Genomic DNA, 13,535 nt, shown 5'->3' on the forward strand with positions numbered 1-13,535 from the left:
TGTATATATATATTAACCTAAACAATTTTCTCAAAATGTTCACATTTTTTTTTACCAAATTTTTTGATCCAAAACAAAATGAGTAATTTAAAACTTGTAACAATTCTTATTTAAAAGTTACTGTTTAGATCGTGCTGATAAAATAAACAGATCAAGATTTTTTGTCATTAATTAAAAATGCCATAATACAAAAACTACTTTTATATTTGTTCATTTTTGTACTTCCAAATAGTTTTATTTGCTTTTCACTACAACAACTATTCCCTTTTATATTATATTATATTATATTACGCAATATATTATATTATATTATATTATATTATGTTATATGATATTGTACAATATATTATATATTATATTATGCTATATTATATTATAATATACTGTATTATTATATTACATAGAAAAAATATATGTATATTACATTGAAAATGCTACAGTAACACTTCTTAAGAGGCTGGATTCCACCGCTCCATCACATATATTGTCAGTGTTTATGGGGGGAGGGGTGACCCATAAAAAATCTGTCCAGTTTAACACACCATGATCCACATTACAAAGTAAGTTTTTAGTGGGGCCACAAGAACATTAATCTCAAAAAGTTCAGCATAAATGAATAAAATGTTGCTTCTTCTATTTAGTTTGCTATAGGTTTTAAAGTTAAGGTTTTAAAGTTAAGGTGTTTTTAAGACAGAGCAAACTACAGTATACACCAGACTGATTGTCGTGGGATCATTTTCTTGATTAAATGTATACTAAGTAACTATATTTATGCTTTAAAGTCATGGGTTTTGTTTATATCTAAATATATATATATTGTTTTGGAAATATTTGACTTGGTAAGTATAGAAAACTATAAAATGTGCACACATTTCTAGTAGACGTGCAGCTGTTAATCACTGCGCCTGCTTGAAGAGGTCTTGGTTACACAAGTGTCACTGTGTTTAATCTATGGCTGCCACGCAGAACAACAGCTGGAACAGCTGGCCTCTCGGCACTAAAACTCTGTGGACAGTTTCCCCCTGTGAAGCCGTCGTGTGGAAAGTGTTCGCAACACGCGCAGCCACTGAGTTTTAGTAGGTGGCAGCGTTGACCTTCCTTCAGGCATGTGAGACAGTCAAAAAGTGATTCACGCCGATTTCATCATCCAAACCCAATACACGCCGCGTGGGAGAGGCAACGGAGACGGGTCATGTGAGGATATCAGAAGCCAGGTGGCATCTGTTGAGCGTTTGCACCGTGTCGTGCTAATTAGCTGCATGGCAGTAGAAAATAAGCTGACTGCTGTAGCTCCGGGCTGTAACTTACTTCACTTTCAGTTCCAACATGAAGGGCCTATCTGTGTTGGGATGGCAATCCAATCTGTGGAAACTGTTCATGCACTAAAGAAGGCCATAAAGAGCCGGGGATTCATCTCCTGAAATACTCATTTTACACGTTTATGGCCTTCGTTCTCCTCTCAACATATGGCTTCTTCTGTTTTTATCAGCCCGACACTGTAAAACCTTAACCTGTTTAAGCACAAACAAGGTAGAAATATATAGTGTTTACCTTCAGAACAAGACACTCCACTGGCTCTTAATGTGTCTTTGCTTTGATTTTTTTTATTGATGCTTTTCATCAAATATCTCTACCCAGATGGACAGCTGTATAAATACTTATATCTCATATAAGAAATACAAATTATAACAATTTATAACCAACAGCTGGTAAAAATATTTGATCAGTAAAGTTATTAAAGTAAAAAAACAGTCAATGTTTCAGGATAAACAGTATTTCACTCAAACATACATTAACTCAGATTTGCTGAATTGTTTTTATGTTATTGGTTCCTTCAGATTTGGGTGGGGGTTTTTTTTGTAGATAATTTTAGAACAAGTCTCATAAAAATGATTTAGGAGTCATTACTTCGGTTAAATTTCAATCTGTGTACAGAAACAATAGAATAAAGGTTTTTTACAGTCCCAGTAGACTCATTGATTTTCTTTATGTTGCAATAATGGCAAAAGATTGGAGACTTTTCATTAAAGACACTGGAGTTTAACATCTCTACCTGTCCATAAAGTCGTGATGCTGCTGTATCTGATGTACTCATGTCATATCTCTCTGCTCCACTGGAGAGTTCATGTGTCTTTTTATCTTCCACAGGAAAACATTAAGAACAGGATGTCCACCGACTGGAGTTGAGAAGCTCATCTGTCCGAGAGTAATGTCCAAAGAAAACGAGATACACTGTCAACATGATGCTATCTTTACACAGATAACAGAATGACACAGCACAGATAAGGACAGTGGTTATGAAAATCATAAAGTACTTGGACACGATGCAATTTAGTCCTGAAAATTAATTAATTAAAAACAATGCAGACATGTTCCTGTTTTTAGTTTTCTACACAGCCTTATAATCTAGCTGTTTTTTTTGTTGTTTTTGTTACTTTTTCTGTTTGACTGTCCTTTTGGTTGCCATTTTATTTTAATCTGTAAAAATAATAATAATAATAAATGTGTATGCCTCTTTTGTGATTGTCTATTGTTGTTGTTATTCACTGTTGTCATCACTCTGTTAAAATCAGGTCTCTCTTGTAAATGAGTCTTGGAGACTCAATGGGATTAACCTGTGTAAATAAAGGTTGAATTAATGAATTAATAATATAATACACATTTTATTATTGGCTTAGTTGTTAAAACAGAAATTGGTGGAGTCAACTTTTCTTCCAATTATTGACTATGGCGATGCATTATACATGAACACATCTGCTCAGTGTCTTCACATGATGGATAGCGTGTATCATGGCGCTTTGTGGTTTATTACAAATTATGGAGCCCTAACTCATCACTGTCTCTTGTATGATAAGGTCAAATGGACGTCTCTGCATGCACGCAGGCTTGGCCACTGGTATGTTTTGATTTAAAAGGTTATTCTTAAGTTGACAGCACCTTATATTTCTTCTTTGTTAACTTTAAACAACACGACCTACAGCCTCAAGTCTCAAGACTTTTTAAATGTTAGTGTTCCTCGTGTCAGAACAGAAAGGGGCAAGAAAGCCTTCAGCTTTTCTGCTCCAACCTCATGGAACAGTTTGCAATCAAAGCTTAAACTTGTATCTCTGAATGTATTTAATACCATGGTAGATCCCTATATACTCAAGTTGCACAAGTGCAATTGTTTTAATTGAGTCATTTGTTTTATTGTAGGTCTATAATTATTGTGACTATATGTTGTAACTGAGTGGGTATTTTTTTTTTTTTTTTACTGAGTGTCCCCCACCCCCTATATCTGTATGCTGTCAGTCTTGGCCAGGTCTCTCTTGTAAAAGAGATATTGATCTCAATGGGACAAACCTTGTTAAATAAAGGCTATTATTATTATTATTATTATTATTATTATTATTATTATTAAGCGTTTGGGTTGCATTTGTGTTTGAAGTGTTTCATCCATAAAGTCGAGTTGAGCTGAGAGAAGAGTTCCTGACAGACCCTCCAATAAAGCTAATGTGACTAGTTTTTAACAGGTTATCTGAGGCCAGTGGAGACTGAAAGATCTCATGCTTGTGCACTTAACCCACGTGTGAAAACAGAAATGATCTTGTTGAATAATGGCTTCATCTTTCTGGCTTAACTATAGGCTAGAGCTACAGTTTATGCTTGAACTGAGCTTCTAGAAGACTTGGGAAGTCTCTTTGTCATGCACCACTACTGCCCTCTACTGGCAAAGATTGGTATAACACCAGAAATTATTGTGAGTGAGTGCCACAACAAAAACAACTAAAACACAAGTAAAGAAATGAAAGTTGTTGTTGGGGGGCCGGGGGGGGGGGGGGTGCATTTTAACAGTCAATTAGTCCTGGGTGCCACATGTTGCCATGTGTGTTTAAAAAAAAGAGGAAGAGCATGCATCAGGATATACAAATGCCAAAACTATGTACATATTCAAGAAGATGATAAAAAAAAAATTTTTCAAATATTAAGTATAATGTGAGTTCATAAAAATTGTTTACAGTTGATCTTATATATTAGCTAAGTTTTTTTTATTTTTTTTATTTATTTTTTTATTATTAATTCATCTTGCTTTTGTATAGTAATTTTGTTTGGAATATATTTTGGGGACATGGGGCAGATATTATAAGAACTCATTCTTCTTCTGCTGCCTTTCATTTTATTTCTGTGATTGTATATCTTTTTTCTTTTCTTTAAATTGTATTATATTTGTTGTTTGGATGAAATGAAATGAATAAATAAAACATACATACATACATACATACAGAAGATAGTTCCGATGCTGGGGGTGTATCACTCCGCCAGAATTTGTGTCAACGCAGCCTCGGCATCGGAATATGACGATCTATTTTTGTTCCGCGCACACAGACATTCGTGTAATAATGCGTCCGTTGTTCGGTCGAGAAAACAATGACAAACTAAACAAACGATATCAAAAATATAGGAACAACTTATATAACATCAAGTTTTGTTGGTCGTCTGAGAGCATTACGTCAATCCATTTCCTGGACAGAAATATTTCTTCATTCAACCTTTATTTATACGTGTTGGGTTTTCATAACTGTAAAACATGCAGTCAATTTATTTCATAACTTCAAAGTTATGCCCTTTGAGTAAAGACTGAGTCGTGTGGGTGTTGCTGGTTGTCAAAGTTTCGGTTCCAGTGAGACAGAAAGTGAAAGTTACTACCTTCATTCAGCAGGTGTGATGAAGACGCGCTGCCGACGCTCTCTACACAAAATGTTCACCACCATCACTTATTTGACATCGAGACTCCGTAGGCCTGATGGTTTTTCTCGGTTTTGGTTAATAGTGCACTGGATAGGCTCGGTTTTTGGCTACTTCATAAGACCAGCGTTGCGTTGGCTGAACCTCGGAGGAAAAGAAGCTGAAGAAAACAAAGAGGATGTGGGAGAGACTGGGACTTCTGGAGGAGATAAGGGAGAGTTGGCTGGTGATGAATATCGAGTGCCCCCCACAGATGAGCTGTACTGTGACTATGATTCAACCTGGGAGACTGATCCGAGGCAGGACTCCGCCACACCTGACCGGAGCCCACGTTCAACAAACAACAAACACGTGAGCTTTATTTGACAGGAAGTGTTTCACTGCAGGCATTTCCTGCTTAACTATCGCCCTCAGAGTCATGAGGACAACTTGTTGACTGTGTTTCCTTCTGCAGTACAAGTTCAGCAGATTTAAGAGCGCTGCTAAGGACATGCAGAACTACAGGCATAACTATCCAGTGAGTTTCACACACACACACAGACAAAGTCCATGCTCAATAATCCAGGTATACAATCCAACAATTTTCAGTCAGGTCGTCTTCCTGACTGAAAATTGTTGGATTGTATACCTGGATTATTGAGCATGGACTTTGTTGGTTTTGAACCAGTTTGACATGACTGTTGATGAGGAAGAGGGCCGACACTGGAGAGAAGGGGGCGTGCCAAAGAGACCATCTTAGCACCAACATAACTGGTTTGTTCCACTTTGGAGTAAGCTGTTTGGGGGAAGAATCAGTTTTGTGTTGTGTGTTTCCTTGACTGATGAAGCCTTCTGGATGGAAGGTGAAACATTTCAGAAAAAAAAAAACTGTCCAGATGACCTGACTGAAAATTGTTGGACACACACACAGAGTTTAATCAACATTTGGGGAGTGGTGGTGCAGGGATTAGAGAAGATGGGCTTGTGATCGTAAAGTCACAGGTTCAACTCCACAGACAACATGAAAATGTGGGTGGAAAAGGTGAAACACCCACGCCTGCCTCCACCCTTATTTGCTCCACTTTGGGCCCTTGAGCAAGGCCCTTAACCCCCACCATCTGCTCCCAAAACAGGTCTTGAAAATAAGTTCTCATGACCCAGTGAGACTACCTGCATAAATAAAGGGTAAATAAATCAACATGTTCTCTGTTTTCACAGCAGCTAACCCGTAATCACCACAGGAACCCACAATCATCTGTAAGTACTGATCAGTGTTTATAAAGTGACTATGGTTTTTTTTTTGTAAATACATTAAAGTTATGTTGTTGTTGTTTTTTTAACAGGTTGACAGGCCAAATTTAATGTTCTATGTTGGAGAGGCACCATGTTTACCAGACGGTAGGCCTTCTGCTAACACACTGAACGATGTCTGTGAAAGACGCTGTGCAAATCCATGCATACAATGTAGGTGTAGAATAGTCTTTGTGGGGGGGAGGGGGGGGCTTCTGAATCTGGGTGGTAGTGTTGTCAGAAACCTGTAGCTTCTGCCTGATAGGAACAGTTCAGATGGGGTTGGACGCATGGAGCCCTTCATGATGTTTGTGGCTCTGCCATTGTAGCGTGAACTGACGATGTCATCCAGGGAGGGCAGGGGGCAGCCATTATTTTTTTATTGTGTGTGCCCTTAATAACACTGCTGTTGGCTGGAGCTGAGAAAGTTTTTATTTTCCTGCCACCAAAGTCAAAAGGCAATAATGCTTTTGTTCGTGTGTAGGTGAGCGTTCAATTTTTTTTAGCATCAAAATATGTCATGAACCACTTTGGCTCCACCGTGTATTTCTTGAATCACTTTCTTGATTTTAATGAAACTCTCAGGAAGTAATCATTTTATGTACATCAACAACTGACTAACTTTTGGAGTCAACTCCAATTCAAGATGGCCACCGCAGCAAATAAACATTAGCCAGCACAACGTGTCTAGAACATGCATTGGAGTTGTTTTAAGCAAATCCCTTAACTAGCCGTTAGCTCATCAGGCTGAACTCCAACAGATAACCATACCGATTTATTTATATATATTAACAGCTACAAGGCCAACCAAAGTGCTGTAAAGACAGAACAACAGACAACACACGAAGCAAAATACAAAATGAAGTAAATCAAAAATATGGACATAAAAACGAGTGTGGAGCATACAGGTTCAAAACACAGATCATCTGGTGATGAAAGCTACTGAATAGTAGTGGGTTTTTAAATGGGACTTGAAAATCGAGAGGGAGGGGGCCTGTCTGGCAAGCAGAGGTAACTCGTTCCAAAGTCTTGGTCCTGCTACAGAGAAGGCCCTGTCACCTCTGCGCTTAAGACGAGTTCCTGGAACTGTGAGGAGCAATTGGTCTGCTGACCTCAGGGAACGTGGTGGGACATAAGGCTGTAGCAGATCAGAGAGATGGGGGGGCAGAAACTGTTCAGTGATTTGTAGACATACAGGAATATTTTGAACTGGATTTGAAAGTGAACCGGTAACCAGTGCAGTGAGGCCAAAACTGGAGTAATGTGCTCTCTTTTGCCTGTACTGGTTAAAAATCGGGCTGCTGCATTCTGAACCAGTTGTAGTCGTGCAATGGAGGTCTGACTGATACCAAACAGGAGCCAATTGCAGTAATCAAGCCAAGATGTAATGAATGCATGTATTACTGTCTCCAGGTTATTTTTGGACAATATGGGCTTCAGTTTAGACAGCCGCCTCAGTTGGAAGAAACATGATTTAACAATCATGTTTACATGATTGTTAAGCTTTAGGGAAGGGTCCATTATCACTCCCAGATTAGTGACTCTTTGTTTTTCTGATGGGGTTAGAGTGGAAAGGTCGATGCAGTGGTTTGTGATCGTGTCGTTGGGAGGGAACAACATGACTTCAGACTTATTTTCATTGAAACTTAAGAAGTTTAAAGCCATCCAGTCCCTGATGTCAGCCAAGCAGTCGAGCAGAGGTTGAATAGAGCATGCACCATTGTGTCTTAGGGGGAAGTAAATTTGACAGTCATTGGCATAGAAGTGAAAGGGCATGTTGTGTTTTAGGAAAATAGCACCAACAGGCAGCAGGTATAGAGAGAATAGGAGGGGACCCAGGGTGGACCCCTGCGGAACCCCCCATTTAAGCTCTGTCGCTGCAGAACTAAAATCCTTGATTTTTTTTTTTTTTTTTTTTTTTTTATTTTTTTTTTTTTTTTATTAAAGATTTTAATCACACATTACAAGCATCTGTTTGCCAGGGGTATAGATATTAATGTAAAAGAGATAATATTCTAGTACAAAACATAAAGAACCATGAACACAAAAGGATCTGTCAGTGAGGTAGGATCTGAACCAATAACCAGATAAGCTTTTAATAGTTCTTAGCTTTTCTACCAAACCCTGTTACTAAAAGCCAGAAGATCCCTTTAATTGGTGGCTCTAAATTGCTTATGAGTGTGAACATGTTTGTGTTTCTGTAATGGACCTATCCAGATGCACTCCTACATCTCACCTATTGACTGCTGGAAATAAACCCCAGCTCCTCTGGGCCCAGGACAGATCAATGGATGTATCCAAACCTAGGCCTGTCATGACATACAAAAAATCAATTAATCGCATGATGAATGAAAATTATCAACCTCATTTTCATTTATCGGCTTTATCGTTTCTTCGTGTCTCTCTCTTTCTACTGAAGACACTGGATGACAAAAAGTTCAACTCCGGTGCTCTTCACTGACTCCTCTCTTTCTCTTTTCTCTTTAAAATCTGTTTTAACCATCCAAAATCACAATTTTTGGATCGTTAAAAGCAGCTAAGCTGAGAAGCTAAGCTAGGAGCTAAGCTAACAGGCCGACCTCAGGAATAAACCTCCGTCTTGTCGAAGCTCCAAAACTCATGGTTGAAACCCGTGCCCTTGTGTAAAAAGTTGTTTTTCGCTGCAAAAAGAAGCTGAGAACTTGTTTACAGATTGTTTTATTAAAAGCTTTGTGTGAAAAATGCTATGCTAAAGAGCTCAAACCACACCTAGCGTCCGCCATGTCACCATGTCAGCACATGTCACATCAAGGGGCCTCCCTCCCATTTTTCTTAAAGAGACACGCTGCTCAACTATTCATCCTTTGGTTCAAACAGTCTTATACTGCCATCAGGTGGTGACAAAAGGTACTGCACTCCAAACAAATCAACGTTTCTTCTAAAATTTGACAATTAATTATTTTTACATTTCAAACAATATTATCGTTTATCACAATAATGTCTGAGACAATTAATCACCCAACAAAATTTGTTATTGTGACAGACCTATCCAAACCTGGATTTCAGTCCTACAACACTTTTCCACACCAAATTTAGACAGTGAAGTTTTACACTTTGTTTTGATTTTATTCAACTGCAACTTCACTGAAAAAACATTCGGCCAGAAGCTTCTCCTATATTACATTGCTCTATTCTTGTAAACCGATCACGCACATTTTATTTCAACGTTATCTACACACTTGACTCTGTCCTTCCAGTTTGCTGTACACACAGCCTGTCCCTGTTTGTAGGATTCCATCTGACATAACAATAAATTAAACCTCACCTAACTTTTATGACTACATGCATAAATCAGAATAATTTAATATTTTTAGGAACAAATTTATTTATGTTGCATTTGTTTTCAGGTATCTTCATAAAGGAAATCCACAGTCATTGGTGGGGAAATTATGACAAACTGGAATCTGTGCACACCTATATTCAGTGGTAAGCTACTCTTTGATTACAAATATACAGTAAAGTATTTTGTTGTGATTTTTATCAAAGTTTTCTCTCAAAGGTTGTTTCCTCTGCAAGAACCAGGGATGAACTATCAAGCCAGCATACTGACCAAACAGGAGATTAAGGTAACCTGACGGAGGACAGTATTTGAACAAACCTGAGTTTTACAAGTTCTCAACGAAGTTCTGCATTTCCTTCAGGATTTTTCTCAAAGCAACCTTGCAAAGCAAAACCTGCTGAGGTCATACAATCTCATGTTAGATTTCTACGGCATTGAGTTGGAAGATGTGACCACAGGAGCAGTGAGGAGAGCAGAGAACTGGCTGGACAGATTCGACAACCTGAACAGGTGAACTATACCTGCAGTTTAGGGAAAATAAAACTCCAGCATTCCTTTACTTTTTTCAATTTGGCTATTTTTCAGACGCACACATAACAACCTGCGCATCACCCGCATCTTGAAGTGCCTGGGAACCCTGGGGTACCGTCACTACCAAGCTCCTCTGGTCCGTTTCTTCCTGGAAGAGACCCTCGTCCATGGAGAACTTCCAAATGTCAAAGAAAGTGTCCTCAACTACTTTGTGTTTGCTGTCCTGGATAAGACGGAGCGCAGGCAGCTCCTACGGTTTGCTTACACTAATTACACTCCTAAAGAGGAGTTTGTGTGGTGCCCAGTGAAAATCCAGAAGACATGGTCTTGGATGCAAGGCGAAGGCCCCGGTTCTGAATGTGATCACGATGGATCTGAAGATTTAATACAGGTCCAAGTGATTGATGGAAGTAGTTAAGAATAATTAATGTAAAATCTAAATCAAGGTTGAAAAATGCTTTGTGCATGTAAAGTCTTCAATGAAGGACTTTACATCCTAGATTTACACAACAGGTGGTGCTCTTCTTCAGATAATTACATATCTGTAATGTTTCATTTATAATTTTATCTACCTTTACTCTTCCTGTTTTGGGGGCTGTGGTAGCTTGGTGGTCAGTGTCTTGTAATCCTGAGTCTGCGTCAGGGAGGGCATCCAGTGTAAAACAATTGCCAGATATTTCGTGCGAGTTAGCTCGCTGTGGCAACCCCTGAAGAAGGGAGCAGCCGAGAGGACGAGAGAAACTTTCTTTTCACTCTTCCTGTTTTGAAGTCATCTGATCCAGGTGGAAATGTTGAACACAAAGTGTACCTGTTCATAAGAGTACTGTCTGAATCACAATGCATCATTAATAACTTGTAAAGTATTCATTGTTTCTAAACTGATCGTTTAAAGGTTTTGTTTCTATTCTTGTTTTTCCATTGAAGGTTTGCAAAGCTCATCACCATTTATTTGAATTTAAACAAAGTTTTTGCCAACTAATTCTGTTTTTGCACAGTTTTGTTTAATTTTCAGCTTGATCATCTCTTACAAAGGTTGATTTCACATTGAAATGCCAGGTTTTGTTGGTTTGAAAATTTTATGTCTTTATCCAAAGACTGATTTGTCTTAAATGGCATAATGATGTTTTTGTTGCATTAAAACATTTTCTACTACATTTCTACTCACTGTACTTGAACCTGTTTTTCACCTTTTTAAGTTCAAATGTACATCAAAATATACTCATAATGTAAATGGACTGTACTTATATAGCACCTTTCTATCTTATCAATATACTCAAAGCACTTTACAACACAATCTGTGCCCTCATTTACCCATTCATACAACACTACAATGTCTGTACAAAGATTAATCAGTGCTTTATCAAATTCATACATCGATGGGACACACAGCGGAGGCAATGCAGGGTTCAGTGTCTTGCCCAAAGACACTTCGGCATGCGACTGCTGGTGGAATCGAACCCCCAACTCTTACATTGGAAGACGACTGCTGTAATCACTCAGCCACAGCCGGCCAATGTGGTTTTCATGACCCTCCTGGTGCCCCTGGATCAAAATGACCTACAGGGCCTCAGTCCTACAATTGAGGCCCTGTAGGTCATTTTGCAGAGCAGCAGGTAATTTAAATATTGTAAGAAAAAGAAGTAATGTGAGGTACTGCAACCAGGTTTCCCAGTGACTCTGAAAATCAGGAAAAACCTAGAAATTATTTTTACATTTTTCAGACAGCACTCAGGGAATTTGAACACTGACCTGTTGATTAAAAATTATATTTTTGGGATTCTGACCTGTGCAAAATGTTAGTATTCTAGTATCAATGAGTCCATGTTCTGTTTCTACAGTGTACATATACATAGTACTTGTATCCTTACTGAGGTGGCTTTTTATTAACTTATTTTCTTTCAGCTTTTCCCTTTTCAGCAGTCGCCACAATGAGTCATCCTCCTCCATCTCACTCCAACTACCTTCATGTCCTCTCTAACTGCATCCATATATCTCCTCTTTGTTTTGTTTTTCTGGCAGCTGCATTTCTAACATCCTTCTACCAATATACCCACTGTCCCTCCTCTGGACATGTCCAAACCATCCCAGTCTGGTCTCTCTAACTTTATCTCCCAGTTGTTCAACCTGTGCTGTACCTCTGATGATCTCACATTCCCATCCTTGTCACTTCTAAGGAGAACCTCAACATCTTCATTTCTGCCACTTCCAGTTCTTTCTCCTGTCTTTTTGTCCATGTCTCTGTCTCCAAACCATACATCATACTGGTCTCATCACTGTCTTGTAAGCGTTTCCTTTGACCTTTGCTGACACTCTTTTGTCGCAAATCAACATATTCTCACTCCCTACTCGTCATATATTGATGCGCGCGGTCAGGTTCCCTCTTCGTGACGTTCTTGATGCGTCGGGTAGCCCCTTCTCGTCATTAATTGACGTGCGGGTGCCGTCATTGAATGTTATGCCGTGATCTTCTCTTCCGGTTTGGATAGTGAAGCACTTTCATATCCGTTTATTTTTTAACAACAGGATGGACTTTCTGTCATTAATTTAAAAAAAGGACGGATCCCACCTGATAAAAATCCAATAACAAGGAAAAGCTGACGTCATCGTCTGCGACAGATTTCTGTACTACAAAACACCCCACACGTCAATTAATGACGAGAAGGGGCTACCCGACGCGTCAAGAATGTAACGAAGAGGGAACCTGACCGTGAGCGTCAATATGTGATGAGTAGGGAGTGCGAATATGTTGCGCAAATCACTCCTGAAACTTTTCTCCATCCTGCCTGAACTCTCTTTTTCACTTCTTTACCACACTCCCCATTTTCCTGGACAGTGGATCCCAAGTACTTGAAGTCATGCACCTTTGTGACCTCTGCTCCTTGTATCCTCACTGTTCCACCAGCCTCCCTCTCATTCACACACGTACTCTGTCTTACTACGGCTGACTTTCATTCCTCTTCTTTCAAGTGCATACCTCCACCTCTCCAAGTTCCCTTCCACCTGTTCCCTGTTCTCACCACAGATCACAATGTCATCTGCAAACATTATAGTTCATGGGGATTCCTGCTTGGCCTCATCTGTTAGTCGGTCCATGACAAGAGCAAACAAGAAGGGGCTCAGAGACGATCTTTGATGCACTCCCACCTCCACCTTGAAGCTATTTGTCACTCCTATAGCACATTTCACCATTGTCCTGCTGTCTTCATAAATGTCCTGTACCAGTCTAACATACTTCTCTGCATCACTTCCAACCTGTAGAGTATAACCACTGACAGCATTTAGCATCAGACCTTATTCTACCTTCAGACACATCACCCTATTTGACACTCTTTTTACCTCTACTACATTATTTGCCAACTCCTCCTTCAGGACCACCCCTACTCCATTTCTCTTTCTATCCACACTATGGTAAACCAGTTTGAACCCTGTTCCAATTAGGGATGGGGCAGATCCGATCCAGTATAGGTATCGGCGTCCGATACCAGCATAATTTACGTATTGGATTTTCCGATCCACCTGCCGATATTTCCGATCCATGATGTATGTTGGCTTCAAACTATGGAATGGATTTCCTGAACGGCGGCGTGTCTCATAAACCCAAAGTAATAAGATCCACCTCACATTCAGGAAATCCAGTTCATAGTTTGCAGCCAGCTACAACGTAAGGACTGAGTTAGCAGCACTGTGGCTA

General features: G+C 39.2%; 1 protein-coding gene across 1 annotated transcript; it reads left to right on the forward strand.

The window, feature by feature from the left end:
- Positions 1–4,903: 4,903 nt before the first annotated feature.
- Positions 4,904–10,262, forward strand: LOC119412150 (opioid growth factor receptor-like). Its single transcript, XM_037679127.1, has 7 exons — positions 4,904–4,990; positions 5,180–5,242; positions 6,048–6,102; positions 9,381–9,459; positions 9,533–9,599; positions 9,675–9,823; positions 9,899–10,262. Exons 1-7 carry the CDS (start codon positions 4,904–4,906, stop codon positions 10,260–10,262), a joined length of 864 nt encoding a protein of 287 aa, XP_037535055.1.
- Positions 10,263–13,535: the final 3,273 nt, after the last annotated feature.

The sequence above is a fragment of the Nematolebias whitei genome, chromosome 7, assembly GCF_014905685.2.
Source record: "Nematolebias whitei isolate Nwh7 chromosome 7, NemWhi1, whole genome shotgun sequence".
Classification (NCBI taxonomy): domain Eukaryota; kingdom Metazoa; phylum Chordata; class Actinopteri; order Cyprinodontiformes; family Rivulidae; genus Nematolebias; species Nematolebias whitei.